The sequence below is a fragment of the Leuresthes tenuis genome, unplaced genomic scaffold (genome assembly GCF_036924035.1).
Source record: "Leuresthes tenuis unplaced genomic scaffold, fLeuTen1.0.hap1 SCAF_20, whole genome shotgun sequence".
Classification (NCBI taxonomy): domain Eukaryota; kingdom Metazoa; phylum Chordata; class Actinopteri; order Atheriniformes; family Atherinopsidae; genus Leuresthes; species Leuresthes tenuis.
Genome location: NW_027325374.1, coordinates 32640080 through 32662177, shown reverse-complemented (window position 1 = coordinate 32662177; position 22098 = coordinate 32640080). Strand labels below are relative to the sequence as shown.

At 41.3% G+C, this 22098-nt stretch overlaps 1 protein-coding gene across 3 annotated transcripts in view; it reads left to right on the top strand.

Moving 5' to 3' along the window:
- jmjd1cb (jumonji domain containing 1Cb) overlaps positions 1–22098 on the top strand; it is a 179787-nt gene that overhangs the window by 99602 nt on the left and 58087 nt on the right. For 2 of the 3 annotated variants that reach the window (XM_072373441.1, XM_072373443.1), the window contains exons 3-9: positions 3108–3221; positions 14179–14284; positions 14461–14585; positions 15011–15154; positions 15585–15626; positions 17355–17616; positions 21523–22077. In XM_072373441.1, coding sequence (XP_072229542.1) covers positions 3108–3221; positions 14179–14284; positions 14461–14585; positions 15011–15154; positions 15585–15626; positions 17355–17616; positions 21523–22077 — 1348 coding nt within the window. The remainder of the gene's footprint in view (positions 1–3107; positions 3222–14178; positions 14285–14460; positions 14586–15010; positions 15155–15584; positions 15627–17354; positions 17617–21522; positions 22078–22098) is intronic. The other variant, XM_072373442.1, reaches the window with a different exon arrangement.

The window sequence follows — 22098 nt, the reverse complement described above, 5'->3', positions numbered from 1 at the left end:
AAGGGGAAAACCTCCTTGAATAGTCTGGTTGGGATTGGGTCTAACATACAAGTTGATGGTTTAGAAGAGACTATTGCTGTTGTTAGCTCAGAGAGATCAACTGGGCAGAAACCGTCTAAATACAAATCAGGTTCTAAAGATACTTCTAAAGCTGCTCTACTTGATGATACATCAGTGATAATAGTGGGAAGGATTCCATTAATCTTCTCTCTGATAGAAACAATTTTATTGATAAAGAATCTCATGAAATCATCACTGCTGACAGTTAAAGGAATACATGGCTCAACAGAGCTCGGACTCTTTGTCAGCCTGGCAACAGTGCTGAAAAGAAACCTGGGATTATTCTCATTATCTTCTATCAATGATTAATAATAAGCAGTTCTAGCTTTATTCTTATACGTTATTAAACTATCTTTCCAGACTAATTGAGACTCTTCTAAATTCGAGGAACGCCACTGTCTCTCCAGCTTTCTTGCAGTCTGCTTTAACGCACACAGCTGTGAATTATACCAAGGAGCCAACCTCTTCTGACTGATTACCTTCCTTTTCAGAGGGGCAACATTGTCCAGTGTTGTACGCATTGAAGCTATAGTGCTGTCAACAAGAGAGTCAAGTTCTACTGGAGTAAAATTTAGGTAGCCGTCCTCTGTCATATCAGCACATGGCAGTGAAGAAAAGGATGATGAAATCAACTCTTTAAATCTGGTTACAGCATTCTCTGATAGACACCTTCTATATGTAGAATTCTTCTCAGAAGCCCTTTAGTCAAGTAATGTAAATTCAAAAGTTATTAAAAAATGGTCAGACAAGACAGAGTTATGAGGGAACACTGTTAACTGTTCACTCTCAATGCCATAAGTCAGCACAAGGTCAAGTTAATATTTAGGCTGTCATTTTCAACATCTACATGAATATTAAAGTCACCCACTACAATGACTTTATCTGCACTCAGCACTAACTGGGATAAAAACTCTGAGAATTCAGACAGAAACTCAGAATAAGGGCCAGGTGGACGATACACAACAACAAACACAAGAGGTTTTTGTGATTTCCACTTTGGGTGGGAAAAACTGAGAATCAGAGATTCAAAAGAGCTAAAACTAATCTTGGATCTAGGACTTATTAGTAACCCTGATCTGAAGATAGCTGCCACTCTGATTCGCTCTTGTTTTTATCATTTAGAAAGTATTGCCAAGCTAAGTCGCACTGTGTCACGCTCTGAGTTTGAAATGATCATATTTCATCACATCTAGATTATTGTAATTTTATATTCACTTGCCTGAGTAAAAAAATCACTGGAACATCTTCATGTTGTACAGAATGCTGCTGCCAGGCTTCTAACAAAATCTTCCAAGTATTCTCATGTCACTCCGTTGCTAACTCAGCTTCACGGGCTTCCGCCCACTACAGAGTACATTTCAACATGTTGGTTTTAACATTTAGAACTCTCCATGGACAAGCACCAATCAGAGACCTTTAACAGCCTTATGTCCCCAGCAGGTCCCTGAGGTCATGTGATCAGGGTCTGCTGGCTGGTTGAAAACTAAAGGTAACAGAGTCTTTGTAAAGTGGAACTCCCCTCCTCTGAGCCTGAGGTCCGTGGACTCTGATCTCTCTTAAAAAGCAGCTGAAAACCCAGCTTTTTAAACTGGCTTATGTTGTAATGTTTCAAGGATTCAAGAATTCGAGGATTCTTTTCTGTCATACCAGCTCATATATACATGTTTACGGTATGAAATTAGATCTCAGGTCCCGGTTTAATAAGCCTAAAAATAAGTGTATAACACAAGAGAAAAAAAAAGAAACATAAATAGCAGCAAAAATATCAACAGTTAAGGGTTGGGATATGTGTGCGAGATAATGTTTTTATATTTTTCATCCTTCCTGTACTTCATTGTGAAGCACTTTGTGATTTTTCAGAAAATACCTGTTCTGACTTTAATGACACTGTGATTAAACATCTACGACTGCACATTGTGTTGGATTTTCCACCTGCACATGATAACCATATTACTTACTTGATTGGTTACACTGATGGCAGAGCTGTCTGACTGCCATCAGATGATGGTCTCTTGGGTGACAGAGCTTTAACATGTGTGGGTGGGTGGTAGCCTCTTTCAATGCATGAGCTTGCTCATCTCCTTTACATGCTGCTCCACTTCTCTTTCTGAATTATTCACACACACAGGACAGCAGAGGATGTGTTGTGTGTTTAAAGAGACTGATTATGCCATTGTCCCACATCTTTCCTCTTTGGATGTTGTTGCTCATTGGGAGCTGGTGTGTACCTTCTGTTAAACTGTGTGTCTTTCCTGTGTTTAGTTACTCTCCCAATGCTTGTCTGGAAATGTACAGTGACAGTATGCTTTTTCCTGGTTCTCTGTTTCAGATGTGACCCAGTTGCTGTTGAATGGTGTGTGTGTGTGTATACGCGAGTGCAAATCATTTTAGAGAAAAGATAAAGAGATGAAGTGTAATGTCATTTCAGTTTAAAGGAAACTGAATTAGAGCAGAAATGTGATTACATTTTGAGGTGTTGCCTTTCTTCCAACTCCTTTGCTTATCTTGTGTGGAGTCCTTGAACACCACACAGCCCTTGGAGATGATGCTATTATATAGTAAAATGTTGAAAGTGCAATGAACTGAAATGAAACTGGAAACCAACCCATACCTACTCTTCACTTTGCTGCATTTGTACATTGATTTTTTTAGAGGCTGTGCAGTGTGTAGTCTGTGCTGTATGTACAGTAACAGCTGAGCTGATGGCTGACACACAGCATCAAAGTAGAGTTTTCAAATATTCATTGCTCTAAAGCTTTTATTTCCTACTTTCTTTCTCCTCCCTCCCTCCTTTTCTTCCATTCTTCATTTCCTGTCTTTATTTCTCTGACATTTTCTTGCAATGTTACAAAGAAGCGGAGCTCCAAAATCCAATGTAGCTGCAATGTTTACCAGAACTTTTTCCCCCAAATTTAACAGATTTTACAAAATATTTCTAAATTTTTGGAGCTGTAAGATTCTGATAGTTTTACTATCATAGAAATATGTCCTACTGATATCAATAAGTGTAATTTTGTTTGATTACCCTGTGTATTTTGTGTTTGCAGGCATTTAAACCTGTGGTGGGGAAGAACCTGTTGTCATCAGTAACAGCAGTGGAATTCTTGTTGGACCGACAACTGGACTTCCTGATTGACCATTCAGCCTACCAACCATACCATGTAATGTCCATGCACGCACACACTCATACAGAAAATGCACCTTCATTTTTTCATTTTTCTTTGGGTTAAACTTATTAGATAATATATTGCGGATCGGGTTAAAAGGTGAAAAAGCAGGAAAGTTATTTATACTTTTCAAAAGTTCTTCATTCAGTCAGCTGTGTGTACTTGCACAATCTCTTTTGCTCTCTGTAATTCTCAGTCTTTCACTCAACATACACATACACCAAAAAGGTTACAGATCTCTGTCCTGACTGCTACACCTAACCTCAACCTCAATACCCCCCATATACATAGCTTAGCAAACAGGCTGCTATGGTAGCGAGAAGTCAAATAACTGGATGGGATAGAATTGGAGAATAAGACTTAGACCTGCAATAGTATCGGGTTGGTTCTGGGTGGTTAATAAACAGAGATTTTTTGGGGGTCTAAGGGGGAAAATATTACAGAACCCTGGCCTGCACATCACTACCACCTACCGTCACAGTACTGCACATATTATTATCATTTTATAAATTTACTTTTGATTCCTTTTGGTTGTCAGAGGAACTCATTTTACCCCGCCCATATAGTATGCTTACATAGCTTTGAAAATTGTCAAATTAAATCTAAAGTTTCGAACATTTAGGCACAACATGAAGATAGAAAATGATACAAAAATAAACTTTGCTTTAGTGTGGTGAATTAAAGAGGATGCTTACTTTGTTCAAAACTATTCCTTTTACACTCATTGGTGTGTTCGTAATGGCAGGTGTGTGTTTGAATGCTGATGTGCCCCACCAACCTGGCCGTAAGTTGCAGCAGCTTCACTAGTTTTTGTGTGTATTTTTAGTGATTTATTTTTCTGCAAATAAGTGATTTTTTTAGAGATTTTTTTTTTTCTGCTGCTTGAATGAATTCTCTTCATATATTTAACACTTTTCAACATCCGCTGTGATGAGTTCCCATGCAAAAACAAGAGTCATTTACCAACAGGAGCAGCTAATTGAGCTTTCCAAATGCTAACTGAATCCTGAAATTAGACACCAAATCCCTGACAATTTCAAGAGGAAACGCTGTAGATGTTGGGCTGGAGCAAACGGAAAAACAGGTGGACCAGATCCTCCTTGATATTGATGGGAAATATTAGATCGCTTGCAAACAAAAATGGACAAGCTTGGAGCTTGTTTCATTGTTTTGGTATTTCAAGGATTGGGCCTTTTCCAAGATTTTTTTTTTGCTACCGATAAACTGATTTTTGCCACGGATCCGCTGTAGCCAAAACAAGCTAGCTAATGGCTGTAACCATAGACTCAAGCTTGTCCCTCAGAGGTGATACAAAGCTCAGGAAAGGTAACAAGAATATTGCTGACCTGTTAGAAGATATCCAGTGGCTCTCCAGTGGATGCCTCCACAGGTGATGGAACATCTTCCTGTTCCACACCGAACCATCGACTGTTCTAATAGTGGTTTGTGGGCGAGGGAAGAAATCTACCCAAGTAGCTTCATCTTCCTTAAGCCTCACAAATCGTTCTGAGGTGCTGTCGCAGAGAGATAAGGGTTTGACTGTTGGTCCGGGGTCTTCCTGCTGCCGATGGGCAGCAATCTACTGGGTTCATACTGCTGGGGCTCTGTTTGGGGAGCTGTAGCTACTGCACCTACTTCATCCATGGGTGATATGAGGCTCTTTGAATACAATCATTAATACACGATTAATGTATTAATGTTCAGTCCTTCTGGTACGTTCGGTGAATGGGGGCAGGCTATAGAACCTCCTACCACACAGGCAGAGTTCTTGGTGTGGCAATCATACAGTAGGTCTCAGTTCTAGGCCTTGAGCAGCTTGCCATCCAGGTGTAATCACAGCTGTGATTAATCAAGAACAAATGACAAAGGGCAAAGGGACCTGGCCTATGTAAGGCAGGGCCAGCAATTAGTAGTAGTACATTTAAATCAAAATACAACAACACTTTGTTACTAATCCAACATAATTAAACGCAAAATAACTAAATGCAAAATCATCCATTCAAAATAAACAATACATGTACATGACATTAAGATTCAACAGAATTAATCCAGATCAGAGTATTCATTCTCTTTAAAAATACAAAATACATAAATAGGGCTTCTCCATTTGAGTGCTAAGACATGTGAAGACATGTGATTAGTGTTTAGCACCAGCACCAACACAAAACACTGAAACCGGAGGCTAGTATTAGCATGCAACATTTCACTCACCAGTTCCCTCTTTACTTATACAAAGGGTGATAGACCTTTTGGGCACTCTGGTGAAGGCATCTAGATGTCAAAAGGCATATCAGTCAATCACATTAAAGGTATGATAATTTCATGATATTTTATTTCCCACCCGATCGTACCAAAATCCTAGCTGCAGCAGTGTCAGTAATCCTACCCCACGCAACACTGTGTGGTTAGTGCCATACCTATACCCGGTACTGTCGGAAGTTCCGCCGATAATCTTGCGATACTTCAGACTCAGGGGAAAAATACTTCACATGTGGAAAATCTAAATTCAAGACAGAAATATGGAATTAATGGAGTGGGGTTGCAACAGGAACCAGAATGATACACCAGGGTTACAGATGTCTGAAACAACAGTTCTGCCTTGTGGGGTACCAAAGAGATCTGTTTGGGATCAAACAAAACAAAAGAGGTGATTGTGGATTTTAGGAGAACCAAGAGTCAGCTAAATACTGTCTCCATTCTAGGTGAAGAGGTGGTTGAAGAATACAGATACCTGGAGGTTTATCTGGACAAATTTAAATGAAAGTGTTTATTTATCCCAAAGGAAAAATATGTAAAAGACTAGACTGCAAATGCAACATTGAGGCTGTCTACAAGAAGGGACCTAACAGATGTGTACTTCTTGAGAAAACCTCCAAAAATGTAGCAAAATGAAGTAGCAAGATGTTTTCTATCTTCATTCGGTCTGTGGTGGAGAGTACAATCTACTTTGCAGCATCTGTTGGGCAGCAGCATCAGAGCCAGAGTCTCAAAGAAAGTGAACAAACTGATAAAGAAGGCTGGCTCTGTGCTGGGGGCTGCTCTGGAGCTGATTGTTAAAAGAACAACACTAACTATCCTCTCCATAACGTTGTCTTGTAACAACGGAGTGTGGTCACTCAGAGACTTCCTTCCTGCCAGCAGCAATAAGTGCTTATTATGAAAGCTTGTAATGATTTCTGCAACAATGTAATTTCACTTAGGGATAAATACTTGATTTTTTATTTGATTTAATTTTGTGATTCAATGTGGAAGCATTGAATTTAGAATGACCATGTAAAGTTTACGGGAGTAAGGAAGAGAAGAGCTCCCAATAGGGAAAGGATTTTAAATTAGCTTTTTGTCTGTGCTGTGTTGTTATACTTGCACTGAAAAAAAATATTCAAACTAACTCTTGTTTTAGTTGTGTGAATGTCAGAGTGTCTAAAACAACTATTTGTATTTTGTTTACTGGCAAATAAATGTCTTTAAAGTCTTTCACAATTAGGTGCAATCTGGAGATTTATTTATTTCTAAAGAGCTCTACACAGCAGCCATTACTGGGTGCTGTGCTCTATACACTGCCAGAGTTTATGGGGAATATAAAGCCACCATGTTTAGCAGCCGTCTGTGCCCTGAGGGATTTTACACATGACTTCAATACACACTCAGATTTCACCAACACATTCACATTCATGAGTTACTACACAGCCACATAGTAGATACAGTAACTCCACAGCTAGCAGTTAGATACCCTTCAGTAATGTGGATGTGTGTTTGAAGTTAGAGTTTGAAATGTGTGTCAGTGCTCTAAAGGCTGTTGTATTGTTCTATTTGTGTCTGGGATGACTGTGTTCTGTACTCACACCCTCATTCATCACTTTGTGCTTCAGACAAGCCCAAATACCAAGCCAGAGATGGTGTTGCATTTGTTTCTGCTTTGTTTCAGAGGTAATCTCTGCTGCTGTTGGTCCTCTGCTGACTCATGCTCTGTGTTGTAGTTTATCTTGTTGTAGCTGACTCTGACATGTCAGCCATTACAAAGGTTCTTCAGTCACAGATGTGATGATATTGTTGTATGAAAAAATTGTAGTATTCTCAGAGCTTCAATGTACTTTTTATGTCTGTGCTGGTTAAATGTCTCAGCTGAAGGTCAGTAGAGCAGAGTATGATGCAGTAATTTCACATGTAAACTGCCATGTTCACACACTGTGTCACTCTTTCATCTTCTGGGGACAGTAGTCTGAAAGGTCTGGACGAGATGTTGCAAACATCCAAAATATCAGAGTTGTAACATATGTATGAAAACATCTTAAAATGTGTGTCTAAAGTGCACAAAACCACATCTGCATCGGTTTTCTGCAGGAGTACGTTTTGCCATGATAACACACGCAGATTCACAAAATGAAAAACAATAGCAGCAACTTTGTTGAGGCAAGTAATTATTGAATCGTCAGTGGTAAAATTGTAGTTATTTTTTATCTAAGTACAACTTTCCATACACACAGGTTTTTGTTTCAATTACGGCAATGTTTGTTCCCGAGTAATTTTATAGCCTCCTCTGGTGCAGGATACTGTCTTCTTAATCTTTAGTGTCCTGTCCAACTGACTTTAGAACACCAACACACCCAGATGATGGCTGTGACAGTCCATGAAATTGTTTGTCTTCTAATGGAACTGAACTGAACTTAACTCAACTTAGGTTTACACACATAGGTACACTTCTTATAACGTTTTAAATCAGTGTGCCCTCAATGTTTCTTTAATCAAGTTCAGACTTCACTATTTTGAGTGTTGTAGATTTGATGGATGTTTCACACTGTGTATCATGCTTATCATTTGATTAGGTGATTTGAAGTCCTGTTGTGTTTACACTACACCGCTGATTGGCAGCAGGGGGTTACATATTGACTTAACCCCGACACATAAGGCTGATTTTTATCAAGTAGTAGCAGGCTGTAATGCAGACAAGTTCCTGTCTCATAATTCCATCACACTGTAGCCCTTACAGTAATGGCATCATGTGTTAGTTAAAGCAATAGCATTCAGACCTTTTCCATTAACGTTCATCAAGCTTTGTTCAGCCATGCCTGTAAAGGTGTTGGGAATAGCCACATTTAACCACGCAAAATATTTGCCAAATATTTGTCATGTGAGCTTGGATTGTATACTGGGCAAGGATGGCTGTAGCTCAGGAGGAAGTGCAGCCATCTGCCAATTGGAAGGTCAGCGGATCGATTCCTGGCTTACTGGACCACCTGTCCTGGTGTCTGAGGCAAGACACTGAACCCCATGTTGCCTTCGATGTTTTGGTGTGTGTGATAGAGAAAAAAAACACAGTGTAGCCCGTAACATTGTATAGACTAAGACGAGCTATATACCATCAACACAATTTTACCTTATGTTGCAAAAGATACAAATACAATTGAATATTTCTTGTATGTTACAATTTACTCTGGCAAGGTTCCATGTGACCGTCAAACCTCATGTATTGGCATTATGATGAAACTCAAACATGGCAGCATTAACATGGACTGCTATGTAGCCTCCTCCAGTTTTCCAACAGCTGTCATAGCTAACAGGAACCAGCTTAAGGTCACCAGGTAACATTAAACCAGGTTGAACTGCAACACTGGCTAACAGAGCATAGAGACCAGTAACAGTGAAAAGCACAGTCATTACAACGGAAGTAGAGGCTTCTGGTAACAAGCCTCCAGCACCACTGTTTTCAGCAGCAAAGATACGAAATAGGATGCCGTTTGTAATGTAGCTATCTTTTCTCAGCTGATTCAACAATGTTGGCTTTCTAAATGTAGTAATGCAGAGCTGTGCCACCTGTTTGGTATTTGTGAGTTACCCAAGGTGAAGAGTAATGTTTTTTTTAGCACAGATATGTGAAAAGGTGCTACAGCCAGACGCTCACTGACGTACTACTCCTTCTCAGTTGTCCAGTTGATGTGAGGGAAAGTGGGAGCCATAAAGTGTAACCGACTCCGCTGACTTCAGAGAGCACATCCACACACACCCATACAGATTCTTTCTCCAATAAACCACCAATGCTCGCACAAAGCTGCCTATTCTCTGAAAGATCTTTCAATCATACAGAGCTGCAACCAGCTCATTGACTTACTCACTCTCTCACACACGGCAGTCAGTCCATAGCCACTCCCTTCTGTTTATTCAGTTGAACAGGAAGACCAGAGGGTGGAAGACGAGGGAGGAGGACGGGGCAACAATCTGTTTGGCATTAAGACTTCAATGAAGTCACTGTTTAGTGAGCCAACTCCAGCTGCTGCTCAAGTTAGAATGTTCCTGTTGCTGTTTTGTTGGTTGTGCTGCGGCAGAGGAACAGGAGACAGATATTGAAACTGTTATTGCTGACTCAAGGGTTTGACCTAATTCTACCACACACACAATCCTATTCTGAAATAATGTTGAATACATAGTGAGAGATCTTCTGTTTTTTTGAGAGCAGACATTGTTTTAAAAGAAGATAAAATAAGAAAGTGTACAGAAAAAAGCTGGAAAACCAACTCCAGAAGAACAGTGTTTGAGACGTGTTGCCGAGGATGAAAAAAAATCAGACTTTACGGAGAAAGAGGATCAGATTTATGAAAGTCTGAAAAGAACCAATGACCTGAAAATGGTAATCAATCGGTTCACTTTAGAACAATACTCAGTGTGCTCTTCTCCTGCTTCAAGCTACACAGACTTCACACCCTGCCTACAACCACAGCTTCCCTGTCATACCCCTGAAGTTTCACCATGTAGCTCTGTCATGAATGTTAATGTTTGGTGTATTTGGTGAGCTCCAAAATTGATGTAACAATGATGGTACTTCAGGCACTTTGTGTCATTTTTGACTGGTTGTGTACCTCTTGGAACCTGACTGTTGTTGTCTCACCTTAGAAAGTAAGTGAACATCTTCCAAGAGTCACGATATGTTGCTTATCATCCTGGAGGTGGCATTGAAGATACGCTGCTTCAACAAGCCCACTATCATCTACTCAAAACAGGCTGTGAGGATCATGTTCACTTATTTTTCCAGTGCTTTTAATACAAGAAATTTTATGCTTACGCAACTGCCTGGTTTGTCGACTACATCACAAACAGACCACAGTTTGTGTGTCTGAAAGGTGGTCAGCAGCACAGGAGCACCACAGGGGACTGTACTCTCACTGTTTCTTTTCATTCTGTACACTTCCAATAGAGTCCTGTCATCTCCAGAAATACTCTAATGACTCTGCAGTTGTTGGATGTATCAGTGATGGACAAGAGGCTGGGTACAGGAAACTGGTCAATCTCTTTCTGGCATGATATGGCAACAATCACCTATTCTTCAATGTAATCTATACAAAATACTGTAGATGATTGTGGATTTTAGGAGGACCAGGAATAAACCAAACACTATTTCTATCCTTGGAGAAAAGGTGTAGATGGTGAAGGAGTTTACCTGGACAAAAGGCTGGATTGCAAATGCAACAATGAGGCTGTCTTATAATTTCTTTTTGTGATAGATTTAAGTTTTATTTTTCATTTCAATTTTAGAAGAGACAGAACAGAACTTCTTGGCGAAGATTAGGTTTCTCAATGTTTGTAGCAATATGTTGCATAACTAAAGTTTAACTAAGTTTTTTGGGATCATTTTCTTTGCAGCATCTGTTGGGGCAGCATCAGAGCCAGAGACTCAAAGAAAGTGAACAAACTGATAAAGAAGGAAGAACAACACTAACCATCCTCTCCATAACGTTGTCTTGTAACAACAGAGTGTGGTCACTCAGAGGCTTCTTCAGCTCTGCTGCAATAAAGAAAGATACAGGACTTCCTTCCTGCCAGCAGCAATAAGTGCTTATTATGAAAGCTTGTAATGATTTCTGCAACAATGTAATTTCCCTTAGGGATAAATACTTGATTTTTTATTTGATTTAATTTTGTGATTCAATGTGGAAGCATTGAATTTAGAATGACCATGTAAAGTTCACGGGAGTAAGGAAGAGAAGATTCAGCAAACTGATAAAAAAAAAGGCTTGCTCTGTTCTGGGGACTGCTCTGGAGCTGATCGTGCAAAGAAGAATGCTGCACGAGTTACTAAACTTAATGGGCAACACTGTGCCCACTTTAAATAACATACTGTGGTGACCAAAGATCAGATTGTGTTCAGTCAGAGGCTTCCTCAGCTCTGCTGGAACAAAGAACTGTGTAGGGGGTCATTCCTGGCTTCAGCAATAACCACACAATGACTTTTTACAATAGCTAATGACTGTTAAAAACTATTATTGGTTTTTTATGCAAAAAAGTTCAATAGATTGATACTTAAGTATGAATAATAAAATATTTCACTTCAGTGAAATTCAGTTCAGTGGCTGCTTATGCAACAGACTCTTTGATAAAATGCAAAAGTGAGGAACTCTGTTTTTTATTAAGCTAATGGCCATGCACATAATGAGTGACAACAAACAGGTTTTATCAGTGCATGGGATGGCCTTAGTCTCCACCTGGAGTTTTACAAAGAGCATCTGAGATGTTATGAGAAAGCCCTCTTCAGAGCCATGGAGCAATACCATTCTACGCTCATTGGCAACCATCAGAACCATCCCAGAGACTTTTTTCTCCACCATCAACCGTTTACTCCATTGATGTCCACCAACCCCAAGGGGACTATGACCACTGTTCCAAGTACCCGGAGTTCTTTGAGGCAAAAGTTGACTCTATCAATTTGCAGCTCCTGGCTTCTACTCCCTCCCCTGCACACATGATTGCCTCATCCTCTGCCAGCATGCCTAAGTACTCTTTCTCTACATTCAAGCCAGTGGACGCCCCCCTTGTGACTAAATTAGACACAAAAAGCCAAGATCTCCAGCTGTTCCTTTCACCATATCTCTACTGCACTGTTCAAAACATGTTTGCTTGCCCTATCTGCCATCATGGTGGACATAATTAACAGCTTACTGAAAACCAGCACTGTCCCTTCGTGCTTCAAAACAGCCTCAGTCAGTCCCACTACTCAATACCCAACTCAATCAACACCTTGTATGGTGGGGATGGAGCTCTGCTGATGTCAACTAGGAACGTTGTGAGTCGGTGGGGCGAATACTTGATGACCTCCTCAGTCCTACCGACACGCCTTCTGATGAGGAAGCAGAGTCGGGGAGCTCAGATGTGGGGCCTCCCGTTTCTGGGGCTGAGGTTGCCGAGGTGGTTGAAAAGCTCCTCATTGGCAAGGCCCCAGGGGTGGATTAGGTCTGTCCGGAGTTCCTCAAGGCTCCGGATCTTGTAGGGCTGTCTTGGTTGACACGCCTCTGCAACATCACATGGACATCGGGGACAGTGCCTCTGGACTGGCAGACCGGGGTGATGGTCCCCCTCTTTGAAAAGGGGGACCGGAGGGTGTTTTCCAACTATAGGGGGATCACACTCCTCAGCCTCCCTGCTAAGGTCTATTCGGGGGGTACTGGAGAAGAGGATCAATCGGACAGTCGAATCTCAGATTCAGGAGGAGCAGTGTGGTTTTCGTCCTGGCCGTGGAACAGTGGACCAGCTCTACACCCTCAGCAGGGTCCTAGAGGGTGCATGGGAGTTTGCCCAACCAGTCTACATGTGTTTTGTGAACTTGGAGAAGGTTTTTGACCGTGACCCTCGGGAGTCCTCTGGGGGGGTGCTCCGATAGTATGGAGTGCCAGGAACGTGCCAGAGAGGGGCTGTTCGACTTCTCTGTATGAGAGTCAGAGACCGAACAGAGTCTGTCAGAGTCTGGTCCGCATTGCCGGCAGTAAGTCGAATGTGTTTCCGGTGAGGGTTGGACTCTATCAGGGCTGCCCTTTGTCCCTGATTCTATTCATAATTTTTATGGACAGAATTTCTAGGTGCAGCCAGGGCGTTGAGGGGTCCAGTTTGGCGACCTCAGAATCAGGTCTCTGCTTTTTGCGGATGATGTGGTTCTGTTAGCGTCGTCGGGTCGTGATTTTCAGCTCTCACTGGAGCGGTTTGCAGCCGAGTGTGAAGCGGCTGGGATGAGAATCAGCACCTCCAAATCCGAGACCATGGTCCTCAGCCGGAAAAGGGTGGAATGGCCTCTCCGGGTTGGGAATGAGATCCTTCCCCAAGTGGAGGAGTTCAAGTATCTCTGGGTCTTGTTTACGAATGAGGGATGAATGAAGCGGGAGATTGACGGGCGGATCAGTGCGGTGTCAACAGTGATGCGGGCTCTGCATCGGCCTGTCATCGTGAAGAAGGAGCTGAGCCGGTAGGCGAAGCTCTTGATTTACCGGTCAATCTATGTTCCTACCCTCACCTATCGTCACGAACTGTGGGTAGTGACCGAAAGAACAAGATCACAGATACAAGAGGCCAAAATGGGCTTCCTTCGCAGGGTGTCTGGGCTCTCCATTAGAGATAGGGTGAGAAGCTCAGTCATCCGGGAGGGGCTCGGAGTAGAACCGCTGCTCCTCCGCATTGAAAGGAGCCAGATGAGGTGGGTCGTGCATGTGGTTAGGATGCCTCCTGGACGCCTCCCTGGTGAGGCCCCGGGGAAGATCCAGGACATGTTGATGAGACTATGTTTCTTGGCTGACCTGGTTCACCCGGAAGAGCTGGAGGAAGTGGCCGGGAACAGGGACGTCTGCTTCTCTGCTCAAGCTGACCCAACTTCTGGAGAAGTGGCAAATAATGGATGGAATGGATGGATTATTCTGCTTAGTGCCCAACACATCAGGCTGTGGCTGCACTGGGCATATTAAATTGATGTAACATTCCTTTCTTTATGCAATTATTAAATTCTGATGATTTTTATAGCATTCTTCCATAGCCACCTGACTATAGAAATAAGATATGGGAGCCCAACTGTCTCATGCTGTTTATCTCTCAACAAGTTGAGCCACTATATATAATGATAACGCCTCAGTAGTAAGGACTGCTTTAAACAAGTTTGGTTTTTAGTTGGCAGCTGATTCTCTGATATCCTGCATGTGTCCCTCAGGATGAGGTGGATAGTCAAAGCCCAGCGTTAAGAGACAACCCTCAGCTCCATGAAGAAGTGAAGAGCTGGCTCAAAGACCAGAAGGTGCAGGAAATATTTATGCAGGGTAAGAGTCATATTAAGTATCATTTTAAATTTTTTTATGCACCATGCAACATTGTAGAATTTTTTAAATTTTTTGCTGACATGTTTGATCATCCTCTCAAGTTGACTGTGTGCAAAGTTTGCTCTGCCATGTCATGTCATGTTGTAATTGTTGGATCTGTCTCTTGATGCCCCCAGGACCCTACTCACTGAACGGCTACCGTGTGCGCGTGTACAGACAAGACTCGGCCACCCAATGGTTCACTGGTATCATTACACACCACGACCTCTTTAGTCGAAACATGGTTGTTATGAATGACCAGGTACACGTACAATTTTCACAATATATATTGGAATGGGATTTATTCAATCAATGTATACACTTTATGTATGAGCATATGTATGCATTTAATAAAAATGTTGTGCATGAAATGGTACACTGAGATTAATTAATAGAAAAGGAAGTTTGCTTAGCATATATATCATGGTCCACATGATATTCACTCATATTTCTACTGCAATAAAATGGTGACTCTGCTCTGTATGTACCTGTTACAATAGTGAATCATAGTATCAGGGCTCCATTGACGATGGCTTTTTGTTCTCATCACTCATAGATATACTTAACTCACATTCAGAGTTGACAGAACTGATTATGATGAGCTGTTCTGTACCTTTCTCAGGCTCAGGGCTGGGTTCAGTGTTTAATAAAACGTACTGTCTGGAACAATATATGATGTGTATTCAGGTGCTAGAGCCTCAGAATGTGGATCCATCTATGGTCCAGATGACCTTTCTTGATGACGTGGTCCACTCTCTTCTGAAAGGAGAAAACATTGGCATCACCTCCAGGCGAAGGTCACGATCCAGCCAGAACAACAACACGGCCCATGTGAGTACATACATATGAACACACAGCAGTCTTAAAACCAAGTGTATCTTAGATAGATGATATAAAAGAATACATTCAAAACATAATTGGACTACCATACCCAGGTTGGTCACAGTAAGTACACTAGAAATTGAACATGTGTCGACATAATCTTAAATTTAGTAAAAGAAGAAAAAAAGTTCCTTGTTAATTTATTCTTTGGTATTCAAACTCAAACATTGTCCATTACTCTGATTAACAGTCAGCTCCTTTCATGTGTTTGCTATTTCATCTGCTGACATGAGTTTAGTTGTTGGGTTGTTGGGAGCTCATAGTCAGTTCTGGTCCTGCAGTCATTAACTAAATCTGTCCTTGTCCCTTATTTGTTTATTTTTCAATATTTGTTTCATTTTGTTATTTTTCTTTCCTTTTTTTGTTTTGTATGTTAAAGATGGCAGGAGGGAGACCCGGAGGGACCACTGGCAACTCTCAGGTATCCCTAAAATCCCAACCCCTCCACCAGTCCCATACCCTCCAGACCAATGCTGCACTGGAAAAATACTGAGAATGTTTTAGTGTAGAGTTGACAGACTTGATTTTGTACATGAATATTCTTGTTTTAGATTATTCAACGTTTTACCTGGTGTCTCTGCTTGTCATCACCAGACAAATGCCAATTAGTCTGAAAACTTAGTTAATTTTATACTTCCAAGGGAGATTATCAACAGGCAAAGTGGCAAATGCAGTTGGATAGACCAGTTAGAGCAACAAATCTTGAGCGATAGTGAGACATCACAAGGTGGAGAGACACTGGATGGGATATTTTTGCCATATCCCATACAGTTCTTTGAGTAGTTAACATAATAGCAGCTTCAAAAGGTATTTCCAGATCACCAGCTGTTATTTTGTTTGTGTACAAAAATGCCTCATTGGTACCTTTCTGTTCAGCCATTATATCAACTCTGACCAGAATCTGATTACAGTTAGGACTGTCCCAGCACGGGCGAGGCCACGTGGAAATCTGTTTCAGAAAGTGGCTGAGCACACTCTACTAGAGTAGCACAAGCTTTAAGATTGATCTGGTTTCCATGCCACGTGTAAGATCTGTGTCAGAGAATAGGTGTACTGACAATCTGACATCAATATGTGTTTCAGTTGCCTTTCAGTTATCTTTGTTCCATATTTCTCTGACACCCATAAACTAAAACTAGGAGAATAGTGCATAGTTATCCACAAGTTGTTGATTATTTGCCTGTGAACCATACCTTTGAGTTAAATGTTAATTTTTGCAGATTCTGTAAATTGGTGTCCTAATACCCTCTGACTGTGCTGTAGATACCCAGGTTGGGTTTCTACTTGTGTCTCACCAGCTAATTGTTTACATGGTTGTATTACTAATGTTTGTAGACCATTTCATCTTTTGAAACAGATTTATGATATCCAAAGGACTCATAATCACTATGTTGTAACCAAGTCCAATATGCTGAGATGTGTTTCCAGCTAATCCAGTATGACTGTTTACATTCTGCCTTTATGGGCGTTTTACTATTGATCTGTTGATGTTGATTTACTGTTAAATTCCCTTTTTCAGAAGAGTTATTACAGTTTGGAAGAAAATCATTCTAAATTTTTAGCATCTATTGTCAGAAATACTGCTTTTTGTTGCGGATTTGCCTATGTTATATTTCTAACTATGAAGGGAGGTTGCTGGTTTCATTTCAGCTGTTAACGATCGTTCAGTGACTAAACATTTATTGTAAAATTCTGAGTATGAAAGTTTCTTACATTTCTTAAATAACAAATAAATTTGACAATTAAAAGTCAAGTAGCTTCAGAGTTCCGTTGTATATTTCAGATGTTAATATTTGACAATAGATAATTGATGAGATTCCAGCTGATGGACACTAGGCCGAGTACTGGGAACTGGTCAAACCCTTTATGGCATGGTGTGGAAGCAGTCACCTCATCTGGAATGTAATCAAGACAAAGAAGATGATGGGATTTTAGGATTATATGGATGATAGTTTTATTAAAGTATCACCCTGCTCTATTCTTAACGTCCACACAATGAAGTTAGTATTTTGGCTGCTGTGTATTTTTGATTATAGAGGGGTACCTAATAAACTTCTGAGTAACTTTTTGTATATTCAGTCTCTCATTTCTCATATTTAGACATTTTTTTTTACTACAAGTATTAATGTAATTTATTTTAATCTAACAGGGTCATTACACAAGAGCCCAAGCCAACAGCCCTCGCCCCATTATGACTTCATCAGGACCCAACCCTAAAAGCTCCCAGGTGACGCTGGCCTCCCAACAGCTGAGTCAGTCACAGCAAATCCAGCAGCCAATCAGCCAGTCACCAGGTGGGAATGTGCGAGAGCCGAGAGAGCTGCGCAACTCCCGCTCTTCCAGGAGGAAAGGATCAGACAGCAGTGTTCCAGAAGAGGACAAGGATAGGAGAGAAGAGAACGCAGGGCAAGGTGAGATCACCATGAATTTGAGATCAACTGACTGCATGCTCACAGGTAAGGGTGGGTCGTAGCAGCAAGGTCGTTCAGGTGCTTTGTGCAGCTAACCATTTTACACAGAGTGAATGAAATCTGTCATTTTTAGTTATAATAGCATCTTTGAAAAAAAACTTACATTTTTCTATATGAATCATAATCATAAGTTATATATAGTTCTTCACCATCTGAAGGTTTTTTCTGTCACTTGCACCATGTTACATTGGATAAAGCAGAGAGGGTTGTTACAGTCACATGTGCCACTGAACCCCCTGATCATTATCTGGTCATTATCACCTCTGAATTGTCTACCTGCCTGAAAGGGCGAGTTCTGGTCATAGGATGGTTGTGATGGTTGTGAAACTGCCTGGGGAGGAGAGACAATGCTGCATTGTAGGTGCTGGGAAGGTCATACCTGAGACCACTTCCTCTGGTTTTCTGATGTTTTTTCCAGTTTAACATAGATGCTTTCCTTGAGCTGTTTCTCACCACCTTCACGTTCAGAACTGAAGCCTTTTGGACAAGAGGGGAAACATATTTAAGATCCAAGATGAAGTCCAGATGCCCTTATTCAAGCTCCTATGATTACCATGACCTGGATGATTGAGAGTCTTCATCATCATCACATTGCCTTGCATTTTGGGAACAACAACCTCAGAATGGTGAGGGAGAATGAAAAGCTGTCAAGGAAGCCAGCAGACGACAGGAACCAGCTGCGCTTTAATTTGAGATGCAGACAACACAGAGTAATCCCCATCAAGTATGGCTTAGCTCCAATATCAGAGGTCACACAGCAGAACAGATACTGTTGCAGGCTCAAAACCAGATTCTCAACTAAAGAATAAGACAGGTCCATTTCACCATTGATGCACTTTTAACAAGATTGATCTTACCCGCCAAAAACTGTCAGCACTTCTACCAAATACAATCACAGAGGAGGTCTACAACTTCATTAAAAAACCCCACAGTTTTCATAACACGAGAAGAGCAAGGCATGCCAAAAGCGGAAATTTCAAACCTTACACCGAAGAGCCGATGCTTCTCGGAACACATCTGCATCTATTAGACAAGGACATTCAACACCACTGGGTGAAGAATTGATCAGATAAAGATCTTACCAGAAAAGGACATGTTAGCTAAAGCACTCAACTTTGCCATTTCTCTACAACAACTGCAGTGGTGGATGTCATTACTGATTCTCCAATCTGAATTTCTGAGGCAGAAGCAGAATAGCTATGTATGAAGGTAACAACAGCCCTCCCCAGTGCTAAAAACCCTCCCTCAAACCTCACACCACATGAAAGGATCCCTCAGCAGAGACCAAAACATCACCAGTTTCTCAGCAGATAAGTGTTATAATTGGCTTTGTTCTTAGACATTATGTATTCATATTCTGTATTTTCCTAAATAACCTATGTTCCTAGCTGGTACTTTTCCACTCTGCTCATACTGCACAATAGATGACCTTAAATGGTCCAAGACCTTAGAATGACATAAACAACTGGGTCAGACAAAACATCTCTATTAGGGCAGATAGGTCTGGTACATTAGATACACGCCTAAAACAGCACTCACACATACACACACATTGTTTATCACATCCAAAGAACACAACAAGGACAGCGGCTGGCCTGCTCATGCCACTAAAAACTGGCCAATTATACTCTGACAAGTGTGAATACAACTTCTGTGGGATAAAGCTGAATATAAATATGACATGTTTCCGGATAACGGGGCTCGGCCTGACGGATTTCCGGCTGGAGCTCTGGCACTACGAGTACTTGTGGTCACTAATAAATCCTTTATTTAATAAACGATTTCTCTACCTTGTTCTTGGGATTCTAACTCAGCAGTGCACGTAGATCTAAAGGAAAAGGGACACTCTGAGGACACTAATGTCCACAGAAGACAGATGGTTTGAGAGAGGAGTCAAGGAAGCCATTTAAGCTATGTTAAACTGGAAAAACCATCTTTGAACAGAGGAGGTGGTCTCAGGTATCACCTTCCCAGTACCTACAATTCAATATCGTCTCTCCTCCTCAGGCAGTTTCACAACCATTCACACCTTGGATCCTGTGACCAGAACTCAACTTTCAGGCAGGTAAACAGAGGTGATAATGACTCTGATGACATGCACATTGGTCAGAAGGTTCAGTGACTCCAACGACCCTCTCTGTTTATAAGCTGAGACTCCTAACAAGAAGCCTGTCAAATGAGAGGTGAAAGGTCTTCAAGATCCAGGAAGAAGTCCAGTTGCCCTTATTCAAGCTCTTATGATAGTACTATGTTATACAGAAAGATTGTATGGTGAGAATGCATTACACGTGCACACCATGGAGCCATATGTTTTACTCTGACAAGAGTGAGAGAAGTTAACAGAAAACAAAACTGACAATTTCATGGAGCTTCATCAATGTAATTGTAATTTATATTCCTATTTAGTTTTTCTTTTTTTTTTCTTCAGTATTCTCTTCTTTGATTATAGGTGCTATCAATAACTATAGCTATGTGCCACGGTCATGTGTAATGGTTGTTCAAGACCTTGCTAAGGAGGCTTTAAAAAGAAAATAATCATTTAGACATTGTTATGATTCTCTTGTACAATGTTGGCTTCTAACCTCCTATTAGCTTTGAAAACCTTTTAAAGAAAACACAACATACTGTATTTTTTGGACCATAAGACGGATTTTCTCAAAAATCGACAGTGTGCCTTAAAGTGCGGTGAATTAATTCTGGTTGTGCTTTCTGACCTGGAACTGATTTGATGTGGTACACGGCGCTCAAACATCTGTCCAAATGTTTTAGCACAATCTTGGTAGGCTACAAAGCTGCACTGCTTGATGGATTGAGCATTATGGCCACCGTAGTCAGGAGCCTCGCGGAGTAACACGATCTGTGCTTCAACATTAAGGTGTGTGCATTCATGCATTAATTTTCTATACCTGCTGCCCTAAAAATGGCTCCTGTTAAGAGACATACTTACGAAGCGGATTTCAAACTCAACGCTATCAACAACAAGTGAGTTGAATAAAGTTTGACTTATCTGAGTTTTGTTTAATTTAATGCGCCTTATAACCCGGTGCGCTTTGTAGCCGAAAAATACAGTAATTCATCTGTACTATGTTCCTCCACTGCAGATGAATTAAGGGTAGCCAGTCCTCCACCCGTAGCCCTGATGAGCCGTCTTTACCCAAAACTTACTGAGTTTACCACTCAGTACCATCCAAAAACATCCATTTCAGGTTAATTAGTGACTCTAAATTGTCCCCAGGAGTGAATGTGAGTGTGGATGGTTGTTTGTCTCTGTGTGGCCCTATGATGGACTGGTGACCTGTGCAGGGTGTAGTACCCTGCCGCTCGCCCTAAGACAGCTGGGGTAGACTCCAGCCCCCTGCAACCCTAAATTGGATTAAGCGGGTATAGAAAATGGATGGATTTGTGAGAGGGAGTCATATTTATGTAAGGCTAAAAAAATCTGGAAAAATTAATGCTTTATACACATTTCTGCCTTTGTAAAATGCCAATAAGCAGATTGTGGATTGGTCAGAGAAAATCACCTGTGGGTGTTTTCAAATCTCTGCAGCTGCCCAAATACGCTTTCGTGCCATGTAATGGAAAAAGGTCATAGAAGTGTTATTGTACTCCAGTTTGCTCTGGATGTCAGACCAGCCTTGCGGGACAACTGTTGTGTGAGTGTGAATATATGAAAGAGAAACACTGTAAGTCTGTTTAGGACCTGAGGAGCTGAGTGTATGGACGGGTTATATCATAACTTCATCTACTGTTCCACCAAAATGATTCACTGGAGGAAAATATTACTGCTTGTAAGTAAAAACCTGCATCTGAAAGATTCACTTCACATATTTTTTTCCATTTGTCCAGAGTCAAAGTCCAAGGTGAAGCAAGCAGTGAGCAAACGCAGAAAAGGTGGAGAAGATGAAAAGATGGCAGGTCTCAAGAGGCTGAAGACAGACATGACATCTGATCTGTCTGAGAGCAGTGACTCAGAAAACCCACACAAAGGGAGGGGTATCCACTCCTCATGCTCTTCTTCTTCCTCATCGTCCTCGTCATCATCTTCTTCATCTTCTTCCTCCTCCTCAGGGCACAGCTCTGAGAATGAGTTAAAGCCTCGCAGCACTGATGTAATACAAAGTGCCATCTCCAAAATGGAGGAGGATGGGAAGCCGCTGATGAAGGGACCTAAGATTAACGATCCCTCATCTGTTATTGGCCGCGTATCCCCATGGGCGGAGCTTCAGTCATCAGAGGACATCAAGAAGAGCGTGATAAAGGACCCGGGTAAAATGATAACAAAGGAAGAAGAGGAACTGGTGGCAGTTACACAGATCACCCAGTCTCCACTGCAGCAGACACCTCAGATATCTGATGCGGCCCAGCGTGGATTTATAGAGAACATGAAGAACACTGTGAAAGGTGGGGTACAAGCAGCTGCTG